The 21,445-nt window shown below is 34.2% G+C and overlaps 1 protein-coding gene across 3 annotated transcripts in view; it reads left to right on the top strand.

Annotated features, from left to right (window-relative positions):
- The window catches only part of KIAA0825 (KIAA0825 ortholog), a 229,984-nt gene that overhangs the window by 144,200 nt on the left and 64,339 nt on the right, over positions 1-21,445 (top strand). Inside the window, exon 20 of one of the 3 annotated variants that reach the window (XM_042823069.1) lies at positions 19,805-20,622. The exons of the other annotated variants lie outside the window; for them this stretch is intronic. Within the exon in view, the coding sequence (XP_042679003.1) occupies positions 19,805-19,847 (43 nt within the window). The 3' untranslated portion in view covers positions 19,848-20,622. Of the gene's footprint in view, positions 1-19,804; positions 20,623-21,445 lie in introns of those variants that run through there. 3 annotated transcript variants of the gene reach the window in all.

The raw sequence follows: 21,445 nt of genomic DNA, 5'->3' as shown, positions 1-21,445 counted from the left end.
CTTTAAAAAATTCTGAAAAGATATGAGATTTTTCTAAAAAAGATAGCACATAGGCCATTACTTCATGAATGATTGTGAAGTTGGCAGTAGCTGCTAGAAAACATCTTCTTGAAAGCAGCTGAAAACGAAGTATATCTGAAAGCACATAATTTAGAAAATGCTTTTAAAAGAAATACTTATTTTCCACCTGAAAACTGCCAACATGTAAATAAATGAAAGTCTACAAGCTACCTTTTGTTCGCAAGCCAGATGACATATTTTGTTTAAAAAATAATAATCCATATGTACGTATAGTTTATATGTGTATGTTGTGAATTGTAGTATCGTGTATATGCATGCATGGCATGTGTGTTATATATGATTAAATACATTTTCATATAACTATATTTGCTCATAGCCTTAGTACAGATTTGAAAGATTTACTGGAAAATAAATATTGCATATTTTTACAATATCTCAAAAGCCTGCATCTGTTTAATAACTAAAATGTCTGGAAAGCTAAAACATCCCATGTTTTCATCGTAATTATTAATAATGAAAATAATGTTAACACATAAAGAATCAGAAAGACCATAGAATTTATCTGTAGAAGTCTTTAAAAAATGAAAGAGAATTGAAGCAACTTTGACCTGATTTTTAAATGACTAGTGTGGCGAGTACAGCTGCTCTAGCTTAGTAATTATTTGTGATAGGTTGTTTTTGAGTCCCATATGTATAGAAGCTCCAGGCCCAACTACCTCATTTGCTGGCACACAAGCAGATTCTTCCAGGTGCTGAAAATTAAATTTTAATATATTATTTAAATATTAAGAGAATTACAATTTCAGTAATTTTACTGCTACAGCTGGAGTGCAAAGAGTGTCTACACACTACAGAGGTGGTTGCAAAGTCTACCAGAAAGAGAATTCCCACTGGTTTTAAATACTTTCAAGAAAGTAAATGTTTGATGCAAAGATAAGAATATATATTTGTTATACGCATATATATGTGTTTTTAAAGTATTGTTGGGATCTTGACTTATTTATAGAGTAACATTTTAAAATGTTACATTGCAATTTATATGATTTCACATTATAAAATAAATAAAAGTTTAAGAAATGGTAGTGAAGAACTTAGTTATCCCTGTGCTGAAGATTTCAGTAAGACAACAATTTCAGAAAGCTATTAAGCAGATGGTTAACCCAAAGCATGTATTTAATAATTTTGTGTCAAGTTAATATATTTTCTGGATTAAAATTTGAGCAAGTAACTTTTGTGCATTTAATCACATGCATAAATGCTTTGCTGAACTGGGGATCTCAACCTTATCACAGAGTTCAAGAAAATTGTTTGAACTGTCTGGCTTATAGCAATTTTTTTTACCCTGAAAATTTTAGAAAGGTCCTCAAAACAAGGAAAGGCTAGTTTTAGGTAACTTATATGAAGATAAAATTGCACTGAATGGACAATGCCATGCAATAGAATATATTTTTCATTCCAAGATTGTTCTGTAACTTTTGTCCCTCCTGTTTCATAATTTCAGCATACTTCTAACTATTCTAACAATGATCATCAAGATCCAAATTCAAATGTGGATTAACCAAGTTTGGAATGTACTTCTGATGGCTTTGATTTTTTTTTTTCCTACTTCAAAACATTATTACTGAATATAAATCTGTCCAGAAAGAAACACTGCTATTCTCTCTATATTAGTATCTAACAGGCTAATCTTCTAAGGATCTTATCTCCGGTAGTTCTGTGGTCTTTTAATAAATATTACAATCCAGAATCTTTTAATATGACATCTAATAATTTGTTAATTTATTTATTGCATTGGTAGAAATCATTGACTCATTGAAATAACTTCATCTTTGTCTAGTATTCTGGCTAACCCACTGAAATCTTGTTTTTCCATTCTAAAACCTGCCCTCCTCAATAAGGCCTTAAACAGGACTGTGTTGTCAGCAAATTGCTCTCAATGTCATTTAATTTCTTCCCTACCTGGCTGAATTCTAAGAAGCTGTTTAAGCTAAATTAAATCAAGTTTCAATATAAGTTCTCCAGTTATCATTTTTTTGTAAAGGGGGATTCTTTCCTTTTGTTTTGATAATACTAGTGAACATGGGTTGGGATTCATTTTAATACTGAATGGATGTTTTATTTCACTGTAACCAGATCATCACCCCAGCTCTTGTCCCAGTTCTACCTCACTAAATCCACTAATTTTTGGATTAGACAACTTTTCTGAAAACTGGGTAGGCTATGTTACTATAAGATACTGTTTAAGGCGAAAGTTATAACAATTTTTAAAACACATTCCAATCTTCATGAAATCATTTTGAAAAGAAGTAAATTGCCATGCTTTTATGTTAATTACAGAGTTGTATTTCATGATGAACAGTTCACGGTTCTTACAACAGTAATAATCTTCTACTATTTTAATAGTCATAGAATTTCTTCAGTTTGACATTTCAAGATGGAACTGATTTAAAACAAATCACCAATATGAAATTGTAGAAATCGAGTCCAGAAAACAGAATTGTCACCACATGTCCTATTACATTATACTAACTGAAGATCTGGATTTCTCCGTCTATCTACGGCATGAAAACAATTTTCAAAGCATCCCATCCTGTATTTCAGATTTGCTGTCTTTATTTTTACTTTTATTATTATTTAAATATTTTTGTGTCTGCTAAACTAAAACATAAATATGTTTAGTTTTAAATAAGCATCTACGTATTTCTTATACACATAGGTAGATAGGCTACACATAGATTTTCTATTGCTAAAGTCTCTGCTATTCCATTCTGTTTGAAATACCTTTCAAGTATAATGAACTACTGCTGTTAATAGTTACCATAATATATTTTTGAACAGTTCTTTTGACTGCTCTAAGGTATTTCTTCCTCCTATCGATTCATTTTCTTACAAAGGATGAGTATGTGATTCAGACTTACAAAATACATATACAGTCCACATATTCATAAAATAAAACATTACCTTTTTTCCTATTCAGATGTGTTAATAAAATTACTGCTGATTTCTGTACCATCAGAAGATAAATTTAACTGATTTGAAAATTAGATTGCTGAGGGCTCTGATGGTGTTTGTAACAAGGTCTGGGGGGATGTGAACCCATTTACATTACCTGATGGAATGTGTTCAGCTGTCCTTTTTATAGGAAAGTCTTAGCCACACGTCTCTCATCGTCATCAAGACTGTCTCTAACCCCACTGATAGCTTTGATCATTATCCAATTAGATGGCTATTCCCTGCAATTTCATAAACCTTTCTAATGAAAAGAAAATAGTTTATATTTTCTCTTGCTCACTGTTAACTATTATTAATGTTTACATTGACTAGAAATTAGTCGTTGTATTAGAATCTCTCTCAAAAATGAAGCATGGATAGGTAGCTTTGCTAGCTATTGCCTCATGCTTCTTGATGTTATAGGAAATATTTTCTTCTGACATGAAGGAGCTTCTTTTTTATTAAAATACAGAACCTATATTCAGAAGTATCAATAGAGTATATATTTCTATGTGTAGCAGTAAAAAAGATAAAGTTCTGCATTATGAAAAATACAATGGTAGAAACTTCTCAAACAAGCACTATCGTATTAATTTTGAAACAAAATGATTTAGAGTGTCATTTGTCTTTTCTGAGACCATTAAAAAAAATCAAAGCACTGTATTAGAAGTCTGTCTTTAAGAATTGAACATGCATTGTGTGAAGCAAATCCTGAGCTTAGTTTTTTAATTACACCACTGAAAGACAACAAACTGGCAAAGCAAAATATTCTCCTCTTCCATGGACTTTCACAGTGGCCTGGGACATTTTTTCCCCTGATTTATGGGAGACATTCCCAGAAAGCATGAATCTAATGAAGGCAATGACAAAATTTCAATAAGGCCATTTTTTTCCTTTTGGATGACAAAGTGTTATTGAATTTTTATTTTTATTTTATTTTATTTTTACATTTCAATGGTGGCCAAAATTTTAACACTATAGTACAGATTTAAAGTCTGTAATTCCCTTGTATGTAAAGAAAGCAGAAGAGGGAAGAGTGACAATTCAGAAAATATATAAACTGTTTTCTCTTTCTTGCATTCTGTTACCAATAAATATCATCTTGATAACTGAAATCCATACCTAATGCTCACAGATTTAATATAATGGGAAAGGTTTCTTAAGTTTTTCTTCTGCACATTGTGATTCTGTGTGTTTATGATCTTGAAACTTCTTAAAACTATCTTCCCTTTAAAAGGGACTGCAGATATGCTGTAGAGTATAAATGAAGCACTTAAAACATAACCTTTGTTAGGGAATTGTCAAATTTTAACATTTAACTGATTTTTTTCCTGGATACTGAGATATAAGGGATTGACCCTTCAAGATGGAACAATTCTAATTGGAAGTAGCATAAAAGATGATAATATCAGTGGATTTCAATGTAGTATAATTATATGTTGAAGCAGTACCCTGAAACTCTATTACTGCATATTGACAGGCAGTATCTTAAAAGCCAAAGTCAGGAAGCTAATTTCCAGGGAAAATAGTAGTAGACAGACTAATACAAAATATGTACTTTAATTTCAGATCTTCATAGCCTGCTCTCATCAGCTTTTTCTTTTCCTTCCTTCCTTCCTTCCTTCTTTCTTTTCCTTCCTTCCTTCCTCCCTTTCTTCCTACCTTCCTCTCTTTCTCTCTTTCTCTCTTTCTTTTCCTTTCTTCACAGATAGGTATTTGTATTGTTTCCTTCTACTAACTAAAATCCTGGCATTGTCAGATTGTAAAGGCCTACTAAACTTATGTTCAACATCTCTCTTTTTTTCATGCTCAGTAATTAAAAATGGCTATGGGCATTTTTTATCCTTTGAGATTTACCAACTGCTATAGCATTTTTAGAATGATTTCTTCACCTGCTTTTATATGAAATAGCCAAATATCGGAGCATCTTGAAGTACTTTAAAAAAAAAAGTTTACCTCTAGGCTTCTCATTTTCAGCACTGCAAAGGCTATATCACTGTTCTACCGTTCAATTAATTTTGAAATCCTAAGAACAAAAGTCATTAATAAGTCTTTTGTCATGGATAAAAAAAGAGAGATTCCTTTTTAGTATTTGTATGTCATCATGCCAGGCCTAGAAAATTAGCCTAATTTATTATTTAAAACACTGGTGGGATTCCTAATTGCATTCATCATTAGATATGACACGTTTAGAACTGAGAACCATATCCAGTGAGAATTTTCCAGTTTGAATTTTGAAATAAAAATATTTTTCAAGAGATCCCTAGCTATTGCTTGTTACTATGGCAACAGCCCTATTTGTCTGAGAGCTCTGCCCGCTGCCAATGAGAGCGCGAGCAGCGTCAACTAAACATACGAATACATCAAAGACAAATTCATATGCTCAATCTGATCAGCTCAATTAATGTAAGAACAGAAGCTGAAGGGGGTTAAAAGAGGGCATCCATTCAGGATAGATGAAGCCCCTTTTAGCAGAATATATACGCCGGCCTTTTGGGGGAGGAATTTAGCACACTGTCAAAAACATTATCAGAAAAGGAAAGTACTAGGCCTCCTACACCTAACAGATATGAAGCTGTCAGACAAAGAATAGCACTATTCATTAAATGACACTTATTTTCTCCCACTTTACAAGAATACAGTGAACAAAACAAGCAGGGGAGCAGCTGAGAGAGACACTTTTTTCTTTTCCTAGTGATGACAGACATGCAGCAATTATGGTGATAACTAAGGAATACTAAACAAGAAGCCAGGCTCCATTCTGTTTATCACCTAAAATTTTATGTTGCTAAATTTGCATGCGACTCTTGTTTTGTTTTATTATTTATGTCTAGGACAAATTAGATCCTTTTGTTTTTAACACGGTGCTTTCAGTTTGGTGAAGAACGCTGCTAAACTACACACATTCTCTTGTGTTTCTTGCTAAATGGCCATATCAAGTTGAAGTGCTTTTGAAGTAAGAGAGTTTCAAAGCACAACAAAAGTGCTGTTACCAGTGGGGGGGAATGGAGCATTAGTGCAGTGGTTGGGGTTGTGTGTTAGTTCTGCTGCGCTTTACTTAAATACAGTGAAATTTTCTGTTGATTCTTGCCTAGACTTTCAGAATGTGGTAGGGACGTGTTACTTACGTTTATTGTTATTTTCCGTGTAGTCATAGCAAGTGTGTAGGTGTTAGATGAGTTGTTGTGTTTTGTTTTGCAGCAGGTAGAAGTGAGAAGGAAGTCCCATCAGGTTGCTAGCTTTTAAGAATCTTACACTTAAGCCCTGATGATCTGATTTAAGGCCTATTATCAATAGTCTGCTACTTTTATCTGCATGATCGTGGCCTGATTGATACTGACTTTGTAGCCATGTACTCCATAATATGCTGTCAGGGAATGCTGACAGCTGCAATGAAAGAACAATAAATGAAGGGCAGCAGTAATGTAAAGGTCCAGCCAAGCTGTATGAAAACTGATAGCTACGATATTGGCTCCTATGTTACCACACATACCAGTCTCTTTGAGGATTTCTTGGTGAGTGAATTAAAATGGTCTCCTGATACACTGAAGGCAAAGTGTGGGGGAAGGCCTTCACTTGAAAAATCTGCAGATTGCTCAAACCCCGCATTGAAATCTATGCACAGATGTAAACCTATTTTGAGGGAAAAAAAAAAAAAAAAAAAAAAAAAAAAAAAAGGATCAAGAAATGTTTCTTCTGTGAAAAAATAGATAAATAAAAATTGCTGCAATTATGTATACACTGGTATACATCAATTCATAATATTATGGCCAAATTTAATGAGTTAGTTTGTAAGCCATCTTTTGCAGCTAAGTTTTTGAGGAACTTTTTGATTGTCATTTATTTTTACATTTCTTATCTAAATAGCAATAAGGAATTGGCAGTTTTCAATATAATTAAATATAAATATTCTCATCTTTATCTGTTATTCTTAGACAGTTTGTGACTTTGAAGTAGGCCTTGAATTAAGCTAGGATCTGTGACATTCTGAATTCAGTGTTTTTTATTTCATATTGTAAACAGATGTGTGTCCACTGTAAAACTAAGCTAGTAGAATGCAGATAAAGCAAATAAAATCTAAATTCATAATGGAAAATCTTGTTTCCATTCCTTTGGCATGTAGCAATTTTGTTGTGTCAAATGCTGCAAGAAGCTGTATGTCAAATAGCAGTATCTATCTTTTTGGGATATGGGAAAAAGTGTACTTTCTTGCATTCTCTACCCTTCTTACCAGATAAATAACACTTTGGTGCCACATTACTAAATAAATGCAAATTCTGATTATTTTATTATTTAAAACCATGAGCTAACACTCCAGAAAGTTCAAATCCCATATTTGTGAAAGGTAAAAAATGAGTTCTCCACAAACAGCTAATTGTCATGGTTCTAATTAGGTATTCTGAATGCATAAAATAACCACTGTTCTTTAGAGATGTATTTAGTTATTTTAAGCATTTTTGCTCTAGCTGGGCTTGAAAAAGCATTTCTTTTAACAAAAGTAAACATAGATGAGTTTGTAATTTTTTAATGGTAATGCTAGTAAATCTGTCCATCTCTGAAAGAAAAAAAACCTTTGGTCACATGCTGTTGCTGAATCATCTTGAATCAGTGTATTGAATCAATGGCCCTTCTACTGTTATTAAGGTCTAACATCCTTCTACATGTTCACGTGCAATAAACTCAGAGATGGATTCACAGAGTACTTGCCAATCTGCAATAACTTCTGTGAGCAGTTCTAGCTAGCAACCTTGTCTTAGTATGAACTGGAAAAAATGTGTATATTTGATGTTTGCTGGGACAATCTGTGCCCCGGTACTGGCATGCTGAGCTCATGACACACTTCTTTCTAGTGTAGAGAATGTCAGTGTTTGTGACTTTCTCATGGTAATTCTTATGCTAAGTATTATAAAGCATAGTTCTAGCAGTATAATGATGCACAGTGTTTACACTCTACCAGCAACAGGTAAAAATACTTCATATGAGAGTGTGCAAGCAGTCCAAGGGAAGAATTAGAATATAGAGAATTTCCAAGCTTACCTACAAATACATAGTCTGCTGATCAGTGAAACCATAAGGCCAATTCCCAGTATCCTCAATCAAGAACTTTCATTCTTTGTCTATATTGTGATTAGTTGAATAAGGAAGGCAATTGAAATCATTTGACTTAACTGCTGCAACGGTGGTCTTTCTTATACATTTGGATAATCAGTATGCAGCATTCAAGTTTCTAAAACAATATGCTGCTTTTATATTACTGTCATTTGAAAAGGTATATGCTCCTACAAGCTCTTTACCTTTTATGTAGGTATGGGTTAAAATCTCTAAAATTCATAATTATAATTTTTTTTTTTTTTTTAGGGAAAAAAAAAATCAGTTCTAGCCTGATACCCTGCACAATATGCCTGGAATCAGCCTGAAGCAAATTTTAACATTCACATTATAACCCTCTGAAAGTAGGGATGTATAATGGGAACACTGACAGACCCTGAATGACACTTAGGTTGACAGACAGTAGCACCACTAGGCACCCATAATTAGATCTTTTGTGTGCTTGCAGTTAGCTAAAAAATGCTCCCTAGTTTATTAGAAAAACTATTTCAAAATTAATCATCAAAAGGTAAGCTGTGTCCTGATGAGGGAAATAAAACGAAATGTAAAAATTGCTTTTACTTTTGAATTCATCATGATGAATTCAATCATCTTTCATGATTTCATTTTAAGATACCCAACTGATAAAGATTTCATTAAAAATATCCAACAAAACTCATCTATATAATGAATTTATATTGTAGAACACAAGCTTTATTTTCTTCATTAATAGTTGATAGTCATTGTAGGTTATTTTGGGGTTTATTATGCACTGTAACAAATTGTTAGCTTATTAAAATACATGTGCATATCTTTTTTTTATAAGGAGTTACAATAGTTTAAGCTTCTTGGCTTCCTTGAATTACTGGCTATTTTCAAGTTTTCAAAAGTTTACAATGAAATGCACATTAATAGAAATTATGGCATAAGGTATTCTGTATGTAGCATTTATATAATGAACCTATAAGGCCCGTGTATTCTGAAATTAAAAACAAAACAAAAAAAAAAGAAAAAGAAAAAAGAAAAAAGAAAGCTTACATAATACATACTTTAATTTTAATCAGTCTTATTTCAGATGAAAAATTCAGACTATGATCATCTGCATTTAGATAAGAGGAAGCAAATTTCTAAATTTTTTTTTAATGCACTCATTGTATAGAGTTCATGGTAATAAAGAGAAGTTCTAAATAGTGATTGAAAATGACAATTTGACACAGAACACAATGAGTTGAATTTCTGTGTTGTGCTGAAAAGATTAAGTAAATAATTGGTTTTTTAGAATTATCTAAATTAATAATAGGCCAGGAAGGTATTGTGTTACATATAAGATGCAATGGTATAAACTTATTGCACACTGGAGGTCACCCTTGCTACTCCAATATTTTTTATGTTTTTGTAGAAAAAAGTGCAGGCAAATGTCTTTTCCTGTGCACATGAAGCATTTAAAAAATACTTTAAGCAATAAAGCAAGTGTGTGTTTGGGATTGTGTTAACTCCTTAACTGGTTAAGCAGTACCCTTTATAGGTACAGACATTTCGAAAAAGTCTTCTGTGTGTGCATTTACCTTGATACAAGGGCTCTGCTGCACTGAAACTTGTGCTACTGGCAATTGCTGCTATCACTCTCTAAGTAAGCTAGTTTAAAGCTAGTACTGGTATATCTAGCTAGATTGCCATTATTTGGCTAGATTACCATGAAGACTCATTCGTATCTGTGTAAATGTATTAAATTAGGCTCAAATTAACTGTTATGTCCTCAGATAGGTATAAATAAATGTTCTGTTCAGTTGATGAACAGAGTGCAAGGTTCACATTTGATTAGCGTAAGATCAGAGCTGAAAGGTCTTGAGAAATCCATCACTGTAACCATAGGGATCTCAGAGGAAAAGTTTGAAAATCAAATCAATGTCCTTTTATTTTCTGTCTTTTCCATGTCAGAAGTCCTTCTGCTATATCAGAACACAAATGGTATGTTCTTCAGTTTGTGGCCAAGCAAGGCTTCAACTGAGAAATGCATTCTGGAGCATTCTGGAGCATTCTGGAGCTGGAAAAAAATTAAAGCAAAATATTTTTTTCATCACTCATATGAGAGACAGGCTTATGAATCAGTGAAAATTCTAAATTCATGGAGTGTACAGCTTACTTATTTCTAACAAATCCAGCATAAATATTTGCTGTTATAACATCGTCTAGTAGCATCCATTAGAGGAGGTACAACAGCTAATGTACACTAGTTGAGAAAGCCCAATAAAATTCTGTGAAATGCTTTGGTGCTTTGTGGTTTTCACTTTAGAGAGTGAGTCACGCATTTTCAGGCTAAGATGAACTCAGGTTTCTTCACAGTCCAGCTGTGGAACCTGTTGGCTGAAGGTGCATGGTAAAACATAGAAAAACCTGCCTGGCCCTGCAGATGCAAGAGTTGCTTTGTTGGACAAGATCTGATGTGCATCCTACAATACCTTGTCTCTGGCAGTATCTCTTTCCAGTGGTTAAAAGCTGTGGTAGGTTTTTTGATGAAATAACTGCAGCTTAACCCCTGTGAGATTCAGCATTACAACCAAGTTCTGAAGCTTGCTGGGTTGTCTTCATGACCAGACGTAACTGATTTTATTCTGGGAGCCATCTGTGGCAGTCCAAGTGCTGTGTATTTTACCTTACATCTGTGAGGGAAAAATCTTTGTGATAATAAAAGAAATGTGGTATATATGTGCTAATCTACTGAAAGTTATGCTTGATTGTTCAACCAAACATCTGAGTTTGCCTTGGTTTCTTTATCACTCAGCCTTGGCTGGAAGCTCTCAAAGAGGTAGCTGCTACCTTGCTGCCCCAGTGATTTAGCAGCTCCCCCAGATTCTATTAGTGATAGCAGCTACGAGTAGTGAGTAGCACTATTCCACTGTGGGGTTTTGAAGAGCCAGAACAAGCAGATTATGGTTTCTGCAGACTTTTTCTTGTTCTGTGGGAGGGTTAGGCAAGAAGAAAATATTCTCTACTACCTTCTCATGCCCAAACCCATGAAAGGTCATTTCTCTTGCTGTTTAGAAAGAGCAGAGTGCTAGCATTCTACCAGTGCCACCCATAAATATTCTCTAGACTTCAATCCAATTTGGAAAAAATGCTTGCCCACAAAGAACTTCTAGTGTAAACAAAACATGCTTTATAAATTAATCTACAATAAAGGCAGTCATTTGTCTCTCCTAGCACATGTTAGCTCAGGATCCTGTGGACTTTTCAGCTGGAGATATTTAATCACTGAACACCTGTCAGCCAGACTTTTCATGCTGCTCTCCATGATGCTTTCACTTTTCAATGGAATCTGTGTGAAGGGATTCGTAAGAGCTGAATATCACAGTTCTGTGCTCTCTCTCAGTGCTGGGGAAATCCAACATGAGGTCTTACTATTCACCTTCCCTGGGACGGCCAAGTACATAAAATGAAGCCAAATGTCCCAGCAGACATAATGTATCAGTTTGCTTTTTATTTGAAATAGTGGAACTTATACCTATTATGCACAGGGATGCAGAACCTGAAGTGTTATATATTGGGTAACTGTGGTAGCAGTAAAAATCTATCTGATTTACAGTGCTTCTACTCTTTCAAATAGAATATTTTGCATCACATGCAAAAATACAATTTATTTATCATCCTATTTTTTATAGTTTCTCTAATGATTAATTGAAAGTTTGAATTGTATTTTTCTCATAAGGGCTTTCCTCTACCAAATTAAAACAGTGTTTTACTGGTTAGTTGTTGCTTTAGGGATAACAGCACTGCTCACCAAAGTGTTTGGCTTGTGTAAAAGTAGCAAATCTGAACCCTTATTGAGAACTGAGCTTCTAGACCTACCTGCATACCTGGAACCATACAGTCACCAACATCTAATGGAAAAACCTCTCCTGCTGTACAGACAATGACAGAACAGTCTGGGGAAAAAAAAAAAAAAAGAAAACATGTGACCAGTTGCCCCCAGCATATTTAGCCCGGAGCTAGGACACAAAACCTTCAGCTACAGCTGGGAAGATCAAGCATATAATAAAATGATTTTATTGAAGACTTTTAGTACCATAACCTCTAACAATTTTGTATGCAAGCAGGATAAGGAAGATGTTTTTTTGTTTTTCAGCTAGTCTACCATAAATAACAGTTCCTCTTCAGTAAAATATGAATTCCTTTTGTAGGACAGAATTTGTCTTTGTAGATTTGTACTTGAAATGCTACCGTAAAACAATGTAACATAGTGATAGTAACAAGGTAAAATTTTACTATGAATTTATTCTGCTGAGATGGAACAATAAAGTCACAATTCTGAAAGAGGCCTGTGAATGTTATGTAATATTATCATCATCAATTAGTAAAAGATGCCTTTCCAGTAGCTTCAGCTGAGCAGATAATGAAGAGGTGGAAGGTGGGAGGAGAATTTGTCATTGACTGAGAAGCAGAGAAGCACTCCTTCCCAGCAGTTCCCCAAACAAGAACTTTTTTTTTTATATTCTGGCAGCAAGCCAATATGCACGAGTCAGGCTTTCCAGCTGCCAATTAGAGCAGTCCAGTCCGCTTCCTTGCCAAAATGAAGTAAAATTATTCACAGTTCAAACTGTTTCTTCAGAAGAGTGATAGGGTATTGAGAATGATTTTGTTTCTTGAACTGATGAACAGCAACAACAACAACAAAACCATAATGAGTTCTTAAAGTGAGGTTACGTAGGATTTGTACAAATGATATCTCAAAGAACGAATTTAAATAAACCACTAGAAAAGAATTTAATCTGTAATTTCTTTAAAACTGCATGTGTTCACTGAATCATACTAAAGCCAAAATGATGTATGAAAAAAATGCACCTAATTACACTTTACTCCAAGACACACAATTGTCTTTGTATTCTCCCAGGAGTTAATAGGTGATCCTACGAACATCGTTATTAAAATGATCAGAGAAAAGTAAGGAACTATCCTATACACATAGTATTAAAAAGTAAATTAAAACTAAGTTGGTTTAGATTTCCAGGAAAGTGAAAAGACAGCATACAGACTGTTAATATTCCATGATATATAGTGTGACCTCTCATGCTGAGTAATCTTCTGACATGCTTATCATGGTCCTTATAAGTGATACTTAAAACTGTGTCACAGAAAAAAAAAAAAAAAAAAATTAAAAACAAACAGTATCTGATAGTTTATTAAGCATGAATGGCAATGGATTTCCATTCATGCCAACTAACTACATGAAATGAATCAAAAATGCTAAAGATTATACTGCTCATTTTATTCAGTATGTGAATTAACGTTCAGGTTAATCTGCCTCTAAATTTCACAGTACATGCATTATGATAATTTGAGGGTTTCCTTCATTTCTCACAATATTCTACTTTTTATCCATAACATGAAGACTGAGTGGAAATCATATGCATGTGAAATTAAGGTAAAGTTAAGGAAGAACATTTGAAGATATAAAATCATATATTTTCGATCTTAAAGATGCAGTTTTTTTCTTTCTCTGAGTGACACCAGTGTAAAGTAAAAATCATAATTTAGCATGCCTTGCTGTTTTCGGTATCTGATATTTAACTATCCTAATTATCTAATTCCTCTCTTTGGAAATATGCCTTATATGTCCTTTCTTTTCCATAAATTTCAGTTGTTGAATATTTAATACTTAGTAAAGACAGACTTTTGTCTGGAACTGGAGATTCAAGTTCTGTTTGTGTAAGTTTAAGGACATGAATTTGAAGCCCAAAGCAGAATGTTTTAGTATACTATCAGTTTACAAAGATAGTAGCTCTGTTTCTTATCTTATTCTCTTTCATACGTGCATGTAGTGGAATATCTAAGTATGTTTTATGTTCTTGATTGTTTTTTTGTTTAAAAACACTCTACACTCTGTACCTTTAGCAAAACCAAGAGATATGTACAAGTAAATACAACGTTTGCAACATATGAAAATATGTATAAGTATACAGATTACTTATAAAAATATGGTATCAGAGAACTAAACTTCATGCTTGGTTTGACAGTATTTCTGATATTTTGTCACCACTGTGGGAAGGCATTTTGCAGTCTCAGAGTATCCTCAAGAAAGCTTTTTTCCCTTTTGTGAGAGTTTCTTTAGGTCAGAGGATTACTGTCTAGCTTTAGTCAGTCTTTTAGGTGAGCAGCTGACATCTTTTTAATATTTGAACAGACTTTGAACATCGTTTGAACTCTAGGGGAAGCCACTGTGGAAAGTGGAGATGTTCAGAGTTAAGAATACCCAAGCTAAGAATCCTAATGCTAAGAATGCACATCTTGTTAAAGAAAAATGCACTGCACTAGCCAGTTTTTAAAATGAAAATGTTGTTTCCAATTACTATAGATAGCCCAGCTAAGAAGTACGTGTAATGAGGCTAGGACATCACTCATTCAGCCATTTTTGTATAACCGTGTTCTGACCTCATGGCTGACCCTGCTTTGAGTAGAAGGTTGGACTAAAGACCTCCTGAAGTCCCTTCCAACCTGAATTTTCCTATGATCTTATGATCATCCACCAGGTTTGGAAGAAGTTTCCTAGCAACAAGAAATTGAAGGCATTAGTAATGGGTGAAACCTAGTGTTGGGAAAAATCCAAGAGTACTTCTAATCTACGAATTGAATTGACCAATATTGTGTACATCTCCCTTAAAGCAAAGGTATATTTATTGTGAATCCTTTGAAATGCTTTTTCTCTGCTTATCTGTCATGCTCTTCATTCTCCTTCACAAAACAATCTCTATTTCTGATCTGATTTCATTCATTGACTGACTGTTAGGTGAAATTGACATATCTATAGGTGCTACATAGCACTGTAGCATTATTGGTACACTGGTGGTCTTCTCTTGTGTGATATTTCTTCTCGACCATTCAATGGATGCAAGAAGAAATAAAAAGAAAGAAAGTTGTGGAACTTACTGTAGTTCCTAGTGATAGGGTAGGACACATTGAGGAATGACTTCCGCCACTTAAGTAGAAGTTAACACTCTCAGAAGGGTTAACTGCTATTTATAGTTAAAAGTATTATGAAATGTGGAAGTAGCATTAATGTTGTATAGCCATCTAAAAATTAAAATGAATGTCAACTACTGTACACTGATAGATAAAATTGCACAGCAGTGCCACTTTGAGTTCCATACCCTGCCCAATTAACAGTGAATCTTTGACATTTTTAATAGATACTCTTGTCTTCCAGTAACCTTTACAGAACTTTGAGAAAGAGAAAGTTAATAATGAGCAAAATTTAACATGAATTAGTGTAATCTCAGAGCATTCTTGCCAACCTTTCATTCTGGCATGCCTTCATTTTTTGAAAGAAAAAGAGAAGCTTTTTCCTAAAGCAATATGCTCATTGTTCCAGTATGAGCTGACAATTGATATTTATTGCTCAGATGCAAAGCATAAAGGCAATGCTATTTAAAAATATTGGACAGAAACCCTTTTGTTGCACAGCCCTACCCAAGACTGAATGTAATGAACTGTGAAAAAGTTGGATAGTAGAAGAAAAAAAAATTGAGAAGTCTTCCTCAGTAAACTTCTATTGCTCTACTTAGAACAGAATAATAGCTTCATGTAATGGTTAAAGTTTAGCTCTAGTGCAAACTGAAGCTTCTCATGATTGATAAAGAACGTATTCTGAATAACAACTTGAGATAGACCTTGCCGGATGCAATGGAGGCAGATAAAAAATGACCTATAACGAGGCTTCAACATAACCTTTGAGAAAATGACTGCATGCTATCTTTCGTATTCTGTTATTTGTGCACAATTTACCATATTTTCCCTTAAATAAGTATTATCAGTAAATAAAAAAAATAAATGCCTCCCAGCATGTTTAATGTGGCTAACAGAGGGACAGTCAAGACCAGAGTACAGGAATAACTTACTGAGTAGTTTCTTGCTCTTCAGTTATAGGCATGGTGCTATTTTTCTCTAGCAAGTGGAAGAGTCTGTTGGAATCCAGGATTTCTGGTCAAATCAGAATCATTAATTGATTTTCTTGTCATGGAGGATTATAATCTTTAGCCAGTATTTTAGTATGAGAATTGACAGTTTGATGGAGTGACTCAATTGTAAGGTGCTGAAACTTAGTCTCTACAATAAGTATTTGGCTCACAGTACAATTGTCTACTTCGTTTGAATCAGAAGTTATTACAGGAAGTGATGAGCCACCAAGAAGGCAATAAGAATGCAAATACAAATTCATTTCTTGAGAAATACTGTTTATCAGCAAAACTAGAGAGCTCCTTCGCACTGGTATTCTGAATAGCAGTGATTTCACATGGTTAACAATACATTTATTTGGTCAGTGCTTTAATATATTAATATAAAGCATGCTTACTGTAACAAAAAATGGTGTGTATATATTTGAATACTGTGTAAGATGTTGGAAACGCATCTACTTTTTTTTCCCCCCCAAAAAAAAAATTCATAGAAATAGTTTAGGTAAAAATGTTTGATGTCTCATTGCAGCCTCACTGCAGCATTCTTACCTGAACTGCTGTGAGAACAGTTACTTCCCTGTTTTCTAAGTCCCTCCAAACCATAGAAAGGTATACTGAAAGTTTGTTAATAATAGCCCTATTTCTATTCTTGTTTTTCTGATACGATGGCATTTGTTTGCTTTACCATTGGAGAATTTTCTTGGATTCAAAACAATAAAGATTCATACCTGTACTGGTTTTCTTGCAGTTTATTTTTTTGTCCTAATATACTCTATTATAGTTAATATAAACTGTACATTTCTTTTCAAAAGGTGCTATGTAATCAATTCATTTATATATATACGAAGAGAACAATATTTTGAGCTATTATTGAAGAAAATTTGATGAAATTTGATTTGGTGGGATAAAATTATGCAGTTCTGTTAGAACAAATTGAGGAAAAATCAGTACCAGCTTACAGACGCTTTCAGGACAAAAATATTAAATGTGCCAAATATTTTGTTTTAGTTCGTCGAACATTTAACCAATTTTTCATAATACTTCAGATTTAGTATGCTTTGCGATTTGAAGAATTCATAACATAACTTTCATACTTATTCATATTTGCAATACGTATTGTGATGTCCTCTGTTCACTACAGATTTAAGTATATCAGGTCCAGAAATGCTTTTCTTTTTTTTTTTTATACCCACAGTGCTACCAATTGTTCTTCCAGTTTTAAGAAATATCACCATCTCTTTATCAGTAACCAGCAAAGAAATGAATGGTCTTGTAATGCTTTACTGAGTCAGTTTCAGATAATTTAATTGTTCTTCAAGTTTCATCTTGCTAAACTATACACTTCAAGTCAGGAACGTCAAAGAAACAGGTGTCTGCAAATTGTTGTTATTAACCTGCTGCAGAGTGTGGAAACATTTTGGGATGGATAACACTGTCTTGATTAATGACATAAAGTTCAAACAGCCTCCAGACAAACTGGCAACTTTAAATATGTGTCTTTTTAACATAAGTGGATGTTGGTGGTATGACAGCAGAGTTGAACCTTCCCACCAATATCCTGTTACATTTTGTTGCTGTGAGACAGATGGCAGCAGAGGGGCAGTTTAGCAGAATGGGATCACTGAATTCCTCCACGTAGAAAACATGGCACCCCCTAACATTCTATGATATTTGCTGAATGTTTCTGGAGACCAAACAGTGGAAGTGAACACTATGAGGCTGTGGATGATGCTTTTCAGTAGTGGCAACGGAGACAATAGGTCAACTCCGGTGGTGCAGATTGCTTTGAGCATGGCATACAAGCTCTTGTTCATCACTGGTGAAAATGCACAGCTAACGGTGGTGAATATGTGGAAAAATAAGTATTTTGTTGCTGAGAATTTGCTCTATCAAACAGTTTTATTGCCCTCTTTGTATCTACTGTATTTTCCATGGAAATAATAGCAGGCATTATTGAGAGCAACCTATGTGTATCTTACTGCGTATGAAGGGCCTGTATCCCTGCCAGCAAGTTTTGTTTTGATTGGGGTAATTAAGTTTTTCTGTGTTGACTCTCCCACGAATTCATCTACATTGCTACAGATTCATTGATTTCAGATGTTCATCTATGGTGCAAAATGTTGCTGGGTAACCAGCAATATCTTTGGAATCAAGAGAACAAGTCAGGAAAAAAAATGATAATAATGTGGGTTGTCTCAGCTCCACTTCTTCCTAGCTGTTAGCACTGGACTATGATTTTTGCTGCAGATTTTCACTTCCTTTATATGTCTGTGCACAGGTTTTTGTTTCTATTAATAGCAATACTATTAAAAGTATTAATACATTTAATATAATTTATATTAAGCTGATCAAATGCATGATCATTATGTGCTCCCAGAGTTCTTGTATGTTTAGGTTTTAGGTTCAGATTCATTTCTAATCAGGCACAAGAATTTGTGAACTGTTTTGTGTACTCCTGATCTGATTTGCTTTATCTGATCCCTTTTTCCCAGTGTTTGTCTGATTATAATGGTGCAATGCTCAGACATTTTGAAGTAGTCAGATGTTTTCTCTCCGCCTGTCTTGATGAGTGTTTACTTTTGTTTCCTACCCTAAAGCTTATTATCTTCTTCCTTAAGCCTCTGTAGAATTATTGGTTGAATATCACATTTCTTTTACTTTGTGAAAGATTGGAGAATGCATTACTTCCCAACAGGAAACCGTGACTATATTATACATAGAAAGATGGGGATGTAGCAAATATTCACTGAAGACAGCTGCGAGCTAAAAGATGTTACTCTCAGATCAAAAGTTTCTTGATTACATCACCGTAACCAAAAGATCAAAGATAATGTGATTTAATTTGATCACTGAGTCATCCAAATAAGCATGGAGCTCTACTGGCAGTTTTTCTGAGGTAGCAGATTGCAGTTGGTATTTAATCAGGAAAAGTATTTTAAAATAATGCCCTTAATAGCATTTTAAAGTATTAAAATAATCTCTGTGGTTTCCTTGGTTTTGATGGAGTCTAACCATTGGCATGATGATATTTTACTGAGACTTGTTCCTAAGATATGTGCAAGCGCCTCGCTGAAGGGTGTAGGTGTGGTGAGTCACCCATTCAGCACACACAGTTCCTTTTCATTCATTATTGCTTTGTAGCCTCCCGAATTTTGCATAACCTATGTGTGCATAACCAGTGTTCTGTTGTCAATCATTCTCATTTTTCTACACTAAACTCTCTGGCTCTCCTTTGATTTCAATGAATGGTGCCATTCATTCACATCATACTTTTCCACAGGCACCATTCAAAAACAAGGAGCAAGCAGTTGGCTTTTAGTGTGCAAAAGTTGTATGAATTTTAAAGCATTAGACTTTAAACTCAAAGAATTCAAAATGTATGCAAATCAAAAGAGGAGTGGAGAAGATGGGAGACTAGCTGACTTCACCTCTGCTTCTGCAGGTTGTTAACCCAGGAGCACGAGCCAGAGAAAGCAAAATGTAATCGTATTTACCTGCTATTTGTCATGTTGGGCTCCTCTGTAAAGGAAAGAAATCTTGACATTTTTGTCTTTAAAGTATTCAAAAGTTAAGAAAACATTGCCCTACAAATTTACGTGTTTTGTTTTTTGCTTTCTTCTGGAAGAAACCAAGATTTAAATTTTCACTTCAGGTAATTTTTTTGAGTTCTATGATACTGTCATTTTTGCTATAGCTGCTATTACACATCACCATGCTCAGCATAGTTTGGACTCAGTCACAATTTTGGTGTCCTCCAGGGACATGTGGAATGAAATCCTCTGGCAAAAGAAGTCGGCTTGAGATGAGAGATATTACACCTGTGGGCTGTGTGAGGAAAGAGCTGTGGGAAGGGAAGAATTGGTCACAGCCTGAAGGAAGGAGCAGAGAGAAGATCATGCATGGAAGGAGATCTTGCATTACCCTACTCCCCTTTGCAATCAGGAGAGGGAAGTAGGGCAATACAAAGGAAATGAGTGTAAATAGCCCTACTGAAGAGAGAGGATCATCGACTGCTGATCCCACGGGCTTCATTGTTTGAAGTTTAGTAATTTCTTTAAAATTTACCCGGTTTACACGCAAAGGATTTCTACATCATCTGCTATATCTATATAATGTATTATCTGCTAGTTGGTAGAAAAATCTCTGGGATTTGATTATGCCTTTTGTGATGCTTTCAGGATAATGCCTTTCTTGATGCCTCAGATGATCAGTGTTACCTTCTTGCTTATCCCTTTATTGAAACTTATCATTGTAGAAATTCATTGCTTACTAAAACATAATTTCCCATTCACTTCTCTGATAGGTTATGTTTTTTAGTACTTGTAATTCTGTTAAACTAGTTAAAGCTGATAACTGTTTCCATTCAAGTACCGTGATTAAGCAAGACTGAAAATTTTGAGTGTATCTTTCTTAATTGTACTGTTAATGGGATGATCAGTAGATATTAAGGGCTATAAGATAGACATTTTCTGAGTCTTGAAGTAACTATCAATTTTTTTCAGTGATCTTGAGCTTCACTTTTTTATTAAGAGAAAGACCAGTAACATTTCTGAACATTAACAAGCATTTTCTTCACTTCGACAAAATTATACAATTTAAGTTTTTTATAATTGTTTTTGTTTTAAAATAATTCTTGGTTCATTTATGTATATATATATATATACTTTTTAGACATATTCTTTGTAATTTGCTATGCAGTGTTTAAACTGTAAACTTTGATACATTGTTAAGTTGTTGCCAACAAAACAATGAATTTAATATTCTTTGTTTAAAAATATTCATATCTGTTTTTGAATGAAACAGTCTATTCAATCTTATATATATCATATTTAATAAAGAACAATCCACAGCAAAGAGAAAAAATGTCTTTATCCATAAGCAACCAGATGAGAAATGGATTTTCTTTCAGTCAAATCCTTTTAGTCAATGAAACAGCACTTTCATGCATACTGCACTCAAGTGATAATTAATATAGTCTAATTCCGGACATGATGCCTGAATTGATGTACTGTCATCAATACCCCATGTTAAAATCAAACCTTGACAGGGACTTAACACCCTGGAACAGGTCATCATACGATAATACTCTTTTTTCCTTTCAGTATTTGTCTTCAACCAAGCAAAGTATTACAAGAAGGGGGGAAAAAAAGGGAAATAATTACAAATGAAGAGTGACTCAGGCAGTGAATAGAACATATGTTAGGCTAGGCAGAAGCATCAGTGAATTATATCATTTCATGATGAGGCGGCAGTGGGGCTGAACGGACCTATTTTAAACCTTGATGTATTTTATCTCTACTGTATTTGGACTGTCATCTTTGGAGAAAGACTTTGTGTAATTGAGAGTCAGCTCCAATATGCATGACTTGAGCATGAAGTGTAAGTCAGATGAACAGTGT

This window comes from Centrocercus urophasianus, unplaced genomic scaffold (assembly GCF_019232065.1).
Source record: "Centrocercus urophasianus isolate 14NV4802_14NV808 unplaced genomic scaffold, USGS_Curo_1.0 seq_21, whole genome shotgun sequence".
Lineage (NCBI taxonomy): Eukaryota > Metazoa > Chordata > Aves > Galliformes > Phasianidae > Centrocercus > Centrocercus urophasianus.
The sequence above is the reverse complement of the archived record's forward strand: the minus strand, read 5'-3'. Positions and strand labels throughout refer to the sequence as shown.